Source organism: Thunnus maccoyii, chromosome 19 (assembly GCF_910596095.1).
Source record: "Thunnus maccoyii chromosome 19, fThuMac1.1, whole genome shotgun sequence".
In the NCBI taxonomy this organism is placed as follows: Eukaryota; Metazoa; Chordata; class Actinopteri; order Scombriformes; family Scombridae; genus Thunnus; species Thunnus maccoyii.
The window spans coordinates 21,763,796-21,778,917 of NC_056551.1; the positions used below are offsets into that span (position 1 = coordinate 21,763,796).

Below are 15,122 nucleotides of genomic sequence, written 5' to 3' on the forward strand. Positions count from 1 at the left end.
CCATTCCTGTGTATGGGGGCTATTTCTTATATTTTGATGACAGGAGGCTGCACTGCAACTACTATATATGCAGAGTCAGGGATTCAGCATATAACAGTGTACAGCAACACATGCAAGCGCAGTCACACAAGCACCACCAGTCCCACACCCAAACACAGCACACAGGACGGGGGGGGGGGGAAAAAACCTTGGTATCATAGAATCACACCCAAATCCCTGAGGGAACCACATAAAACATGCAATCAGCTTTCCTATTTGAGAGGGAATAGTGACATTTTTCACTCTGGAGCATCATGTGGCACATCAGAGTGGTGCTTAAGGCAGAATTTTCAGACAATAACAGGCCTGCCGCTGTCAGCTTCTCCCTAGACTCTGCTGAAATATGACTCTGCTCCTGGCCGGTGCTCTCCTCATGTCAAGCTCTGGTGGAAAAGCCATTGCCTGTGGCTGTGAGCAATGGCCAGCCTCACTTCACATACTTCGTGTTAAAGATACTGTTGAAGACGTACGCACACACACAAACATAAACCCATGATTTAACAGGGCTGCAGCTTACAACTTGATTATGGAATCAGCACAAAGCCACGCTGATCTATAACACTTAAAAATGTATATATTCATCTATTTGCTCTTCTGTCTTTTTGCATTTTAATAAAAAAAAAATCCACTTTTTGGCTCTCATTCCCAAACCTCACCCTGTTTGGCCTCCACTCATTAATCCTCGCTGGATGTTCTTGTTATGTCCAGGTGGTGGCAGGAGAGTGCTCCAGTGAGCACAAAGTCAAACATCTGTCTCCATCTGAACCTGACCCACAATCATACCGGGTGGACCGAGTTCATTGTACTCCCCCACTCTGTATTATGATGCATGGGATGGATATTGGACAAATAATTCTTGCTAAACGAGCCACTAAAAATTAACAAAATGAACTGCAGGCGTACATGCTCCCCTCCTATTCTTTCTCCTTCTCTCTCATAAGCACACATACTTCAAGCATGTGGTGAAAGGCGCCCGAAAAAAAGGCTTATTTTGATTAGAGTAAGGTCTTGAGGTGATGTCAGGGGACCCCCTGCTGATTAGTTCAAGGGGGTAAAGCTCAGCATCTCATGAAAAGAGCAGCTTACCATGAAATAAACAATACAAACCAATCCTCATTATTTCTCTATAACCCCAGGGACACCTGATAATGGATCTGTTTACCTTTTATGCCTCACACAACTCTAAGACAGCAGCTTAAAGAAGAAAAACTGTAGTTTTTTTTATAATTTTTCTTGTCATATGTCAGTAAGGGAAAAATGGGTGGGACGGCTCCCACAGAGCAGGATAAGACTCTGGGAGGTCTGGCTGCATTTTAAGGCAAGTTACTTTAACAACATATTTACACAGTCACCCCTGAGCTGAGAGCCAGGCCTTGGTCCCAGTGCCAGCCCACACCGGCACACCGGCACACTCACAGTCCCAGCGCCTGGACATTCTCCAACGTGACCACAAAAACCAAACAACACACTACAGAGGACAGCTTGCTGCACAGGGGCCATAAATCAGCACAGACACACACACACAACTGCACCAGGACGCAGAAACGAATAGACCCACAAAGACAACATACTGTGTAGTGTATACCTGTACATTAGGTGTGCAACTAAAGATTATTTTCATTATTGATCAATTTACGAAGCTGGAACCAGAGAATTTTAGCATTTCTTCTTAAAAGAAGGCCTCAAAACGATGAATGAATTATCAAAATAGTTGATTAATTTTCTGTCGATCAACTAATCGATTAATCAACATGTAGATGTGGAAAAAAACCACATATAGACATACTGTACCCACAGAAAAATTCCACTCAGCAAATTTAGAGAATTAAACTTCTACCAGACATCAAGTACTTTTTCACCCACATACGCTTTCCCCTCCAGACTGTAGCCAGATCCCAGCACTCAGAGCAGCTGCCAAGAGCAACAGGCCTGTCTGCCACCCCACTTATCCACTACACATCACCTTAACCATTCCCTCTCCTCTTTGCCACTGTCCTGTTTTTACCTTCTAGGTCTTCCCCCCCATTATCTTCCCAGCCCCCATCACACTCCATTCTGTATAAGATTTTAATCGTATGTCTCTAAGGACTACGGGCAGCCATATTCCTATTTCCTGTTCTTTTGGGGTAGTGGAAACCAGAGTGGCTAGCCTCACCTAACAGACGTAGATTCTGAGTGTTTGACTTGGCCCGTTTGCTGAAATCTACATAAAAAAGTGCTGAAGGCACACTTTAGGGGTTGCTGACACAGTAAAGGAATAACAGAAGGAATAAAGAGGCGAAAGGCAAACATCTGACATGAGTTAGGGAAATTCTCTTAATCATCCATGGTGGAAACTCCATCTTCACTGGGGCTACCGAAATCTACGTCTCTTTCCACAAGCCTGACATGTATGGAAGTAGTGTGCTCTGACAGTGAAGCATGACATGTATTTTGGACAAGATAATGCAGATGTGCATAGAAAAGGTGACCAAATCACGACCAAAGACGGTGGTAGGAGGCAACAATCGTCTGTTCGGGAGGCCGGCGAGTTGCTGACCAGACACCGGTGTCACGTGGCTAAGGACGCAGGGGAGGGGGAGTGATAACGTAGTGATAACAATATTCAGTGTTTAATGTAAAGCCATGTTGGTTCTGTTGAATGTTTGTCTCCTATTTGTTGTATACTATAAATCTAATCTATAAATCTGGTTTCTTTAGGGTTCTGTCATAAGGAGAATACCCTTGAAACTGTAAATTGAGCATTATATCATTATTAAATATACATCATATATACATATATAAAAAAAAACATCCAACGTCCAGTCCTAGTCCTAAGTGGTTGGATAATGGTGGTCAAAGACTAATTTACAGTAACACCTCAGAGTGTAGGCTTCAGTGATCTAATCTCAATGCATCCTCAATGCATTTGCATGTTTATTTGGAACTTGAGATCCCAGACTAGTCATCAATGCCCGAGGAGGGAACTATATTTCCAAGTCTCATGTAATGGGGCTCTATCAGAGAAGCCAGTATCCATCCATCAACCATCCATGTTAGACCTGAGGTGCTTTTACAACAAAAAAAATATCAAAGAGTCCAGGTACATTTGTGCAAAGTGTTAAAATGTGGAGCCACAAAAGCTCTGCTCGAGCTACTGAGTGTAGCTCTAGCTCTGTAATAACAGATAAATAAGAAAATAGAGGCACAGTGAAGGCCTCGTGACATCAGCCAAACCAATTTTACTATGACCATGGAAATTAAGCCAAAATGGCCTTAAATCAGATTATGAATTTGGAAAATGTAGATATGGAAAGTGGTCTCAACTTTGTTCAAAATCTAAATCAGGAGTACGTCTAAAGCTTAATACTTTCTTTACCTTAGATGACTGAAACATGTGAATAATAAATATGGAGGGGGGGTGAGTTAATGACAGGATAAGTGAAGAAAACTCTTGAGGTAAAGAAGAGGACACAGGATGTGTAAAACTAATCATGCCATCATAATATTAAAGCTCTTAATGGGCATAAAGCTCATGTGTTGCATATTTTTACTACTTTTTCCTGGCTCTCGTTGCACCACAGGGGCAATGCAACACACTTCATCCCAGCACTATTAAAGGCCTCCAAACTCTTTGCACTGCTTCCCTTACTCTTATCATATATTGCCTTGAGCTCCCCCACTCATTCCATCTGTAATCCTCTATTCAATATATCTTAAACTCAATCCTCTTCTTCTTAAGCTCCTCACGCTTTCTTACCTTTTCTCCCTATAACTTATCAACCCCCACCCACGCACATGCACATCCATCCCCGTTATTCAGACCACTAGTCTGAGACAGCCTATCAGCGGATACCAAGGAAACCTCTGGATGATGTCATGTGGTATGGCTGCTGTCCCAAGACTGACATCAGTGGGGGGAGAGAGCTCCTCATTCTTTCCAGAGTGTGACCCAAAGTTTTGGCTCCTATTCCCGAACCTGCTGCTCCCGGCTCCTCCACACCCTCTCTATCCTGAACATTGTATCTTGTTTTCTCGACACAGAAACCTCCTTCTGAATTACTCTCTACAAAATATGCCAAATTGATGTTTTTCTGACAAAAACGACACTATACAATCACCCACGTTCAAACCGGACGATGACACTTAAGCTCCGCTCTGGCTGGGACAATGGAGGCCAGACAAGAACTGCTGTGTTTGCACAGCTCCACCTCGGCTGCTTCAATTCACTCGAGGTCCCCTGCGGGTTACTTCGGAGTGAGGCCAAGTGGTCCATCTGTCCTGTTTGTGATCCCTCAGACCAACCACAGCCATTTATTTCACCGAATTCTACATAGAACCAAGGGATGGGCATTAAATTATCCATGGTTTTTCTTGGCACACTCCTTTGGAAATAACAGTGAACAGGGAAATCAGGGGACATGTTCAACAGATGGACTCTGTCAAACAGGGCCTACCTTCTGAACAACAGAGATAAAAATACACACATGCTCTACAGTCAAGAAGAAAAACAACATCCCTTAAAGTCATTAGCTGGACTTTGATAAAGATAATGGCGCTTAATAATTGATTTTTATATGTGCATTACAGCCATTATAAAGGAGTAATTACTGTTTAATTTGTGATAAAATACCTGTCTTCTTACATAATCACCACTCTAATTACCTCCACAGTCTTTACTGGCGCAGCTGCAGTACACTTATGCAAGCTGCTAAGAAAAAAAATAACATTATGGTACTTATAGAGGGGTAGACACTCTCTGTGACCACAATAACCATGTCAGAAACCAAACCACAAACCACTTCAGCATACAGTAAGTACTACTTGCCTCCTGACTGGCTGTATGTAAAGAAAAAGCCCAGGCTAAGCTGGAGAACCTCACTGGCTGATGAAACATATAATTCAGTGTAATTCAGAGGAATCATAAATCAGATTATCTGTCCTTCCTCACTTCTGTATTTAAGTATGTGTTTGATTTATTAAAACAATGATTACCTCTTTTCTACAGGACAATCAAATCAATGTTCAAATCAAAAATAGCTCTCTTAAATTGATGTCTCCAAACTGGATTTGTTCTTTCTCTTCATTTATTCTTTCACGTGTGGCTTTTCTAAATGGATTGACTGGCAATTGTAAGCTCTGTCTTGAGTCAACTGAAATAATTGGTCTGCCGGTGAAATCCAGTAAGTTTTTTTGTGTTTTCATGCTCACCAACTCTTGGTGGTAACTGACTCTGGCAAAAGTCAACACAGGATCAGACTAAACTACACAGAGGGGAGAAGGGAGTAAGGGGAGAAAAGAGCGCAGCCTGAGCATAATTTGGAAACTATGTGGCATATTTTCCATTTTCTGCACGCACTGGAGCCTGTCCTGTCTCCCAACTGGCAGACACACAGCAGGAGGGCTTTAAACATCTCTCACAAAATATCTGTCTGTTCCCACGGTAACTAGTGGACTGTTACTGCGGCTTTGATAGCCGGGTAGGGTTTAAATTGTTCCACTATCACCTCAATCTCATGATGAGTATGCTACAGGCAACGATAAAACAACTGTGCCGGATAAATGCAGTCATCTTGTTGGCAACTGGAGGAATTTACCACTGGCTATTAGGCTTAGAAGAAATAATAGCTATGACATACACATACCAAAACCATCTGTATTTATGCCTCATTAAATAGTTCACGTCAACAATTTCTCTATAAATGTGAATATAATTTGTGCAAAACATAACAGTGTTGTACTTCCCAGCTTCACCTATGAACCATATCTTGCACTCATATGGGGGAATATATATATATATACATATATATATATATATACACTACAGTGGATATTACATATAGAAAAAAATCTGGATTTGGTTACAAGGCTATAATTAATGGTTTTGGATGAGGGCAAAAAGTGAAGTTTTATGCTCCATCATATATCTATCTCCCCTATGGCTTGGCAGACCAAATTTAGGAATTGTGGAAGGGGGGGGGGGGGGTGATGTCATATTTTTGTCTTATTGTCTGTTGAGCAGCAGTGAGGTTAAAGGTCAGCTGGCTCAGCATCAGTCACATCAGTCAGCCTCTGTTACTAATTATTATTGAGGGCCTCAGCCTCACAGACTAATCCCCCTTTAAACAAGCACAACTCTGACGGGACAAAGACAACACTATTCCTTGTGCCTTGTGCCTCTGTGTGTGTGCTTCTGTGTATGTGTGTGTGTGTCTCTGTGTCCCTCACAGGGGTCATGTTTAAGCAAATATCCACACAAAAGCTTGTTTTAGGCAATACCCAAACTAATTCTAATTCTTCACACTAGGTAAGAGCAAAAAGTATTTTATGTTGATGCGTATCAGGTGTCTCTGGGTATTATAAAACCCAAAGGGCTTCCTGTCACTAGTCAGATTAACATTAATCTTTCATCTCCTGCCACAAAGCTTTCATACACATAAAAAAAGGAGAAAGGAAGAAGAAGTAAAACCCTCTGTCTACTAATGAAAATGTGTCACCGCTTGTTAAGAACCTCTGTAAACAAAACCGTTTCAACCAATCCAGACAAAGACTCCAGACATGGAACCGCATACGGAAATACAACGGTATGACAAATAGGTTTTAACTGCTTATTGGCCGCAATGAGGCAACATTTTATGACACCAGCAACAGATGCAATGATGAAAGTTGGACGGACATTATGTTTTTTTTATGTGGAATATCTGGCACCTTAAATTAAATTAAACTTGCAATTGTGTGCGTGTGTATGAGTGGGTGGCAGAGGTTGGGGGATCAGATGGTGGGGGCCCGCACATGCTAAATCCTCCCATCTATAGAGGATGTGGCTGCCACCGCAATCCATGCTCTATATGCTGTGGCACGCAGAATGGGGATCGGGGATGACCGTCATCTTCACCACAACCACATGTGTCTATACTGTAGTTAGAATGAAAATTCTCATTTGGTTGAGGACTTTAAATCAAAGTCAAGTTGGTCAAGTATCATACGCAAAAAAGGAATGGTATGCAGACCTTGAAAATAGCGTGTAACAGGAGATGCAAAAGCGCATCAATCCTCAAATCTATAAAGCAGTTCAGTCATCTTTGTCGCAATCAAGTTCATACAGAGTCACAAAAGAACCAAAATGGGCACAAGGGTGCATCTGGCAAAAAATGTCACTTGGCAGTCACTGAGCCGACACACAAATCGCATTAAATGGTCCAATAATTACATAAATAACGGAACAATACAATTAAAAACATGCAGATTAGGATTTACAACATAATGCCTACCTCAAAGACTTCTTCATCAAGTATTCTAGTTCCAAACACTATAATTCCTTTGGTATCGATGATGGGGTGGGGGCTTCGGAGCAACTTCTGGGTGGTCTTCTTTTTACAGTCCAGAATGAGGGTGATGGTCTGCTTGTGCACACTGATGGCTACTCGATGCCACCTGGAAGGGGAGGTGGGGTTGGGGGGTGGGGGGGGGGGGGTTGGTGTTAATTCACACACTTACTGGGTTACATGAAGCATACATACAAACTGCAAACAGGTTAAGGACCCCTTTTGTGTTTGGCCTCTCATTCAAATTCAAATACATCCCATTCTGTTTTCTAGAGTGAAACAGAATCTCATTTTATTCTTTTCTTAAATCTCACTTTTTTTGGTGATAAAAATAGACTTCTAAAATATGACTGCAGGCAGAAACAGACACTGTGAACCACATGAAATGAAAGGGATTAAATGTACAATATCACAAATTAACACTATCAAGGTTCTGACAAATCTAATGCACAAGGGACACCTGGCTCAGGTGCTGCTTATGTGCCAACACACTAAACCAACTGGAGATGCAACAATCATTTCATCAAAGCCTAACACATCCGCCTGGACTTTGATTAGAGAGTCTGATACTTGTTTATTTAACTGTACTGTACAATTGCCGTGAGATTGATAGATGTCCCGTTGAGCCGACAACTAATGCACCTACTTTCCGTCAGCTAGATTGACTCCTCTGAAGAGGGGGTAGTCCTCTGGGCTGGGTTTGCCTGTGTGGTCCTCGTACAGGAACATGGGAGAGCGACCCACTTCCAGTCCGAGCTGCTGGATGCCCTGTTCGTTGTACACAGACAACAGGAAGGAGTGGTTGCCCTTCCGAGGCTTCACTGTGGTCAAGATGGAAAAGTCCTCAGGGAACGTATCACCTGGCGGGACGGATGGTGGGAAGGACACAGAGAGAAAAGTTTTGGGAGTGTTATAAGTAGAAGCAACAAATCACCATCACAAGAGTAATGAGATACTGCGCTTGTGTTCAGGATGTTGTAAAATTATTATTATTTCAGGAGACAGATAGCGCTCTTCGGTGTCAAGAGGCAGCGTAAAAGTTATTATTGTTACTTCTAGTGGAAAGAAATGTTACAACAACAGGCAAAGATCATTTATATTGGAAGAATTGGGAAGATGGGCTTTTGAGCAAGGAAACACCAGAGATTTGTGGAGCGCCCAAAATGTAACAAGATAGGATTAATCTGAAAGGGATGGCTGGCAGACTGGAGGCCGGTCAGAGGGAAAAAGAAAAGTCAGAAGCAGAAGTGCAAAGTGGAGCTTTTCCAACGCAGCACAGGATGAGAAGCATAATGACAAAAGCATGTGATCCTGAGAGAGTTTGTCAAACTATACTTCAAACCCCCTCCTCTCTACTTCTTCTCTCTTGTCTCACAGCTGATCGATCTAACAGACGAGATGAGATGCTCCAGCGGGAGGGTTGGAAAAGAGGAAATAGGAGCGAAAATTTTTACAAGAGAAATAATTAGAGCTACATATGTATGGAGGTGGAAATACCGACAATAAATTTGCTATTTCAACATAAAATAAAAGGTTATTTAAACATAACATGAAAGGTGCAGAGACGGAAATTAAAAGGAGATGTTTGCCTCCATCTGCATGGTTCCAATGTGCAGTCTCAACTATTTCCTCCATTTTGCTAGAGAGTGGGGCACATCTGCCAGACAGATTCCCTTAGTGGGGTATTCTCAGGACCCCAGAAAAAAAGGGCGGGCTTTCCAAACCATCTGAGGAGACTGCTGTTTTCTAATGTGGAGGTCACACTACATTTGAGGCACACAAAGCTTCCTAATCTTTTATTTTCGAAAATGGCAGAAAAGGCAAATCTGAATTTTATTGAAACCACTATTGTTATGACAAACCAACTATCTGGATTATGTTTAACATAAGCAAAGTAACCACTTGGGTTCCAGTAGCAGTTCCAAGCTTCTCAGTATGCGCAGACTATGTGCAGAGATTTCCAGAAGACCGGAAAAGAGAGGCAGGGCTTGTGGTTGCAGCGGTTTTGTAGCACCTTGTGCAGCCATCAAACCCCCTTATTCTGCCACCATTTTCAGAATAATAGGAGACAGGCTGGAAAAACCTTAAATTGGAGTGGCTACGGTTTAGATAGCCAATCAAAACCTTTGGAGAAAAAGATGCCTTAGAAGGAATGTGGTGTGGAAGCCTGAGGTTAAGAGGAGATAGTGGAAAAAAAAAGAGAAAAGAATCTCCAGTACCAAATTTTGCCATAATCAGCTTTTCATCTTCTCCTTTCTTCTTTTGATTTTTTTTTTCATCCAGTCAGCATCTGGGTGTCTGTTTGCCTTCCTGCCTTTTTCTATCATTCCTACATTAATGCCAGGCATCAAATCACATCATGCGGAGAGCACATGCCTTGGCAGAGTGCTCCGTCAGGAATTTGCTTTAATTGACAGATGCTTAGACAGGACGGTGTAAGGCAGAGAGCAGGCGAGACAGAACATAAGACGGAGACGGGACATGATGTGGAGGAGTTTGGTGAGGAATACAGATAGATGAAAACTGTGGTCAGGAGGATGAAACTGTTGATGATTAAACAAAGAAGGATGGAGTTAAGAGATTGAAAAATATGAGAGAAAAGGAACCAGATGAGAATTTGTCACCACATCCGGCTGCATAAAAGCCACGTCTATTGTAGAGACAATGACTCAGCGCTGTTTAAGGACAGGCTGTCTGTGTGGAGGTCAAGGGTCAGGTGAGGAGTGAAAGGGACACTATGGCACAGAGGAAGAGGGAGTGGGGGGAAGTAAAGGAATGAGAATAACCAATTTTTCAAATTTAAAGTAGCATTTTTGGAGAGCGAATTTGAATTTTAAGTAGCATTTACACAGCAAAGTTACTGTCCTCCATGCCATTACTATGAGGACTGAGATGCCGTGAGAGAGTCTCAATCATAACTCTGAGAGGAGGAGGAGGAGGAGGAGGAGGGTGAAGGAAGGAGGTTAACAAAATTACAAAATTGAGGACGAGATGTGGAAAAAAAATTATGTGCACTCTCTCGTGTCAGTGTCCCTTTCCCCTCGCTCTTTCCACAGGACCTCATAGCAAAGTGGGAAAGAAGAGAGGTGGTGGTGGTGGTGGTGTGGTGGGGAGGGGGGGTCGTTCAGAAAAGCTCGGGTTTCTCTGGAATGTGTCTCTCAATTTGCGGGCCACCGGATGAGAGATACCTCATTCCTCATTTAGTGTGTGCGGTCGTGTGTATGTGTGTGTGTGTGTGTGTGTGTGTGTGTGTGTGTGTTTGTGAGCGTCTTGTGTGTGTGCGGACATGGTGGGAATGGAAAGGCTGTGGTGCCAGAGGTCCTGGAGTTTACACTGGCAGCACCATCACCAGCGTCAGACTAGAAAAGGTCTGGGAAAGTCAGAGACTCAAAGAAAACACCCAGACATCTCAACCAGCCAATCAGGCGCAACCTATCATTTTCCTTCCTCTTAAATTACCAATTAAAGAAGCCCTTTATTTATTCATAAATGCGTCTCAAGTATGATATATCTAATTATAGAGAAATTATTCTATTTTTCCTTGGACAGGCCCATGGGGGAACTATTAAGACTTGATAGTGAGAGGTCTTATTTACAAGTCAAAGCAGACTTTGTCTCCAATTTCACACTGCCGGCATTTGACATCTATACCTCACTTATTCTCCTTTACCTACCAAATTCACAGAATCCGTCAAAAGTCAGGGAGCGGCGAGAGTTATGCCAGCACTTTGACGGATCCTCCCTACCTCTCGTACCATCTGTCAGTGCGCATACAAGCAGGTAAATGGGGTAGAAAGTCTTGTGTCCTATAATTGGTCATTCAGTCATCACTGTGTCGAGATCCTTCATTCTGTATGAGACAAGCGGCATTCCAGTGGGATTGCACATACGCAGACAAAAGAGATACACATAGCAATAGATAGGAAGATGGATGTGTATTGCATGCAGGTGAGTGACCCTGAATGTAAGTGGCTCTAATGGGGAAGGGTAGGATTCAGGATAGGAGTGAGTCAAGTTCAACATGGTGCAAGAAAAACTCTGTAGTTTAAGAGCAGTCGGAGATATAAATATGATGTTTTTGTCTGAACATAGGGAGATAATGCTACATGGGATTATATGCTTTTTTTTGTTTGGGAGCAGCTCACTTGGATTATGCATGAAATACACAAAAAAAAGTTTAGGAAATATCAAGAGGAGAAGCAACTTATTCTCTCTAATCCTCCTCTGAAATGTTATTACTTCTGCTTCCAGTGTTGTCATTAAACTTGTCCTCACCTTGCTTTGCCGGAGGCCAACAGAATTATGATTCAAGGATGATAACTTGCATATCCAGTAGAAATAAAAATAGGAATAGAAGTAAAAAAAAAAAAACCCTCAAAAGTGGAGACTCTGATCTTATAATTGATACCACAGAGACATCTGAGGCAAATCACTATCATTATTTGTATCAGCTGTAATGACCATAGAAATGATTGGGTATTGGATATTGGCTAAACTTTCCATATTGCATATCCCTATTTACTAACTGCCATGTTGAATCCCATAATTTCAATCATTTTGTTTTTGTTTTTGGCATCTGTACGGTCTCGGTTGACTAGTAATAAGCCACAATTAGAGGGGAGGTATGGATAAAATTGAATTATGCATGTGGGATATCGTTATTTTCTGATAATAAATACAGGCAAAGTGCTGTAGTAAGTGCAGCAGTCAATTTAGCCCAAGGCTTTATTATGAATTCAATATAATATTTCACTCCTGAGAAATATGTGCAAACAAAGGCACCATTATTGCTTTTAAAGCTTGTGATCTTAGCTCAGTCATTTGAATTTCATTGTATTCTGCAGTATTTGGCCCCTCGCTGAATGGCTAGTGCCATCTAGCCACAGCAATCCAGACCACAAATACAAACGCCAAGTCACAGCTAACCCCATTTAGAAGAAAGGTATGAGCCGCTGCATCATTATTCCTCGCAGTTTTAGCTGTTGTCCATTAGGGCAAACAACACAAAACTCTTCTTTAGTTTTCCTAAATTGTCAAAGCAACAGTCAGAGCATTTGTGACAATTTTAATTTGTCTGGATGAGGAGATTTAGTAGACATGTCAGACTACTGAGACATGGGAAATGTGTGGTATAAAAGTCAAAGGGGGCCAACTGGTCCATTGGCCTATTTCTTCTCATTCATATAATAAAGGTAAGAAAGGACTCTTCTGTTTTTAGTGCCTCTGTAGTTTCAAATGAATCATCCCTTCCACATGTTTGCGTAATGATTGCATGTCTACACTTGCTCTTTTCCAACACTTCATCACAGACTGTCTGTGGTTATGGGGTCACAGGCCAGGGTGTTCTCATCAGAGCAACAGAAGTTTATTACCATTCATTATAGTCATAACATTAGTCATAACAAAACAAAAAAATGTTTGCTTGCCTTTGTTTCCTATAGGTGTCACTTTTTTTTTCTTTTAGGAGGCAGGGTGCTGTGTTGATAATTTAAGTAAATTGTACCTCCAGGCTTCAGGCCAGAGTCATAACTCAGTAGCAAACTTCGTTAAAGAGGGGAAAAAAAAGAAACAGATAAAATGATCTCACAAGTTCAGCTGCCTTCTGGAATATATTAGCTGTACATTCTCTTAATGTTGAAGCAAAAGAGGGACCACATCATAGACTCATCCACTAGATTTTTAAGGCCTTCCAGCCACAGACAGCTAGATATTCTGCTTGCACCTTAAGACTATGTGGTGCCTGTTATGAAGTCCTCCACGTTGGTTTGTTTTATGTAGACTGTTATTTCGGATGATCCAGAGTAGCATGTGTGTAATTATAGCATGTGTATCTAAACAGAGACTCGTATGGGCTCTTCTGTCATAAAGCTTCAAAGTGAGCAGTATTTGTTTGATTGGAGAGCATGATAGGACAGGCAGGCCACAGGAGCCCTGTGGCTCTACTCTAAGCCCCAAAGAAGAGCCATGACATGGATCAAAGGTCCACTAAGGCCACTGCAACATCTGAGACGACCATGAATGGGGCTGTCATCCAATCTAAACTTTGTGGAAGCTTAGCTTACAGGAAGGGTTATTATGTCTCCCTTTTTTTTCTGCATCTAGACCGCATCACTGCTCCTTTTTTTGCTTTTTGCATCATTAAGCTACAGGGCAGCCGATCACTACTACTTCAGGAGAGGCTTGTCATAGAATTATGGTTTTTGTTTTTCTGAAAAGAAAATATACAGAAAAAGGGGGTTAACACTTCTCACCAGACAGAAGTTAGATGAAACACAAAGGGAGAAAACACTGCAAGGCAGAAGCAGTCTAGGGAGAAATGATAGAGGGAAAAATTATGGCGCTTGAGGGAAAATAAAGAGAGAAGGAGGGAGGAAAGTGAGGAAAGATTGCCGGAAAGGGAGGAGAGAAAGGAAAGTACTACTGCTGCGCAGCATAGAGCAGTAAACCAAAGCCACGTCAGCACAATAGAACAAGGCAAAAGTGGAACCCCAGACTTCCCTCCCCTCTACCACCCCCTATTTTCACTGCTTTTCCATCGTCCAGCTCCTCCTACAGCATCAGATATTACAGGGCCGGATCTGCTGTGTGTTTTCAAGAAAGGAATTAGCATGCATTATATGTACTTCTTGCTGAATTTCCTTCGGTATTTGAATATCTGTCAATCTCTTGTTTACAAGTAGCCTACATGGATTAGGGTGGAAGATAAACAGTGGGATATTTTAGCACGGCTCTCACAATACTGTACATGTAAGTGGTAAATATTACATGACAGGGGAGTGAAAAAGGAAAACAGCAGGCATATCCCACCAGAAATACCAAGTTGATGTAAATAGTCATAAGTCATAGGAGCCTATAAAACTGCACCCTGGAGGGAAAGGGAAGGAAGAGCTTAGCATGAAATCAAGGCATTAAAATGTGTCTTAAATGGCTTTGAAATGGTTTGAAATAAAAAAAACAGATTAGAGAGTGTAGTGAGATGTACAGTGTGTTCACAACTGGTTGATACTCACCTCCATACAGCTGTTTGGTGGGGGCACTGAGTTGGGCGAGTTTGGATACTCTGTAAGCCACATCGGGTCCTTGTGTTGACCTTCTATGTGAGCAGAAACCCGTTGTTCTTGTAACACCCTCAGGTAAACTGTGAAAATCTAAAATCTTCAAGAGGTCTGCTGGTTCCGCTGCAGAGAAGGAAAAGAAACAGACAAAAAAAAAAAAAAAAAGGATGTTAGATTTTTATTCTTAAAAAATGAGTCGAATCAGCACTCCGGCTCCAGCTTTTGCAAGCTCTCCAGTACAGATTTATAACTTTATAGCCCGTAAATCACATTTTTACACAGCACGTTTATAGATAGAGCCTTTAAACAATGAATTGACGGTGCAGGATTTCTACAAATGATGCAAGCCTTCATTATGGCCAATTTTTAGACCTTTTACACTATTCTCTGCCTTCTGCTGACTCAGAAGCAATAGTTACTCAGCAGGAGATTTCACTGTTGTGGTTCAGAGAAGATTTCTGTTATCCATTTAGGCGCTAAACAGAGATGTGCCCATTTATAGATCACCATGATAATGGGTTACAGCTGAAGCAAAATCCATCCTTCCATCCATTTCCCTGCAATGCTAAATCTACCGCTGCCTCCCTTTAGCCACAACCGTACAATTAGCACACTTTCAGGCCGGTCATCCCGGCTACAACCAGGCCACCGCAGAAGTATACTGCGTTAGAACAATGTGACATGGGGTTTGACCCTGAACCGCACCCTCACATGCCAAAACCAC

General features: G+C 42.0%; 1 protein-coding gene across 2 annotated transcripts in view; it reads right to left on the minus strand.

Moving 5' to 3' along the window:
• Positions 1–15,122, minus strand: part of col5a1 (procollagen, type V, alpha 1) — a 75,062-nt gene that overhangs the window by 43,829 nt on the left and 16,111 nt on the right. For both annotated transcript variants that reach the window (XM_042394431.1, XM_042394430.1), the window contains exons 2-4: positions 14,354–14,521; positions 7,990–8,203; positions 7,290–7,452 (exon numbers count right to left, since the gene is read on the minus strand). In XM_042394431.1, coding sequence (XP_042250365.1) covers positions 7,290–7,452; positions 7,990–8,203; positions 14,354–14,521 — 545 coding nt within the window. The remainder of the gene's footprint in view (positions 1–7,289; positions 7,453–7,989; positions 8,204–14,353; positions 14,522–15,122) is intronic.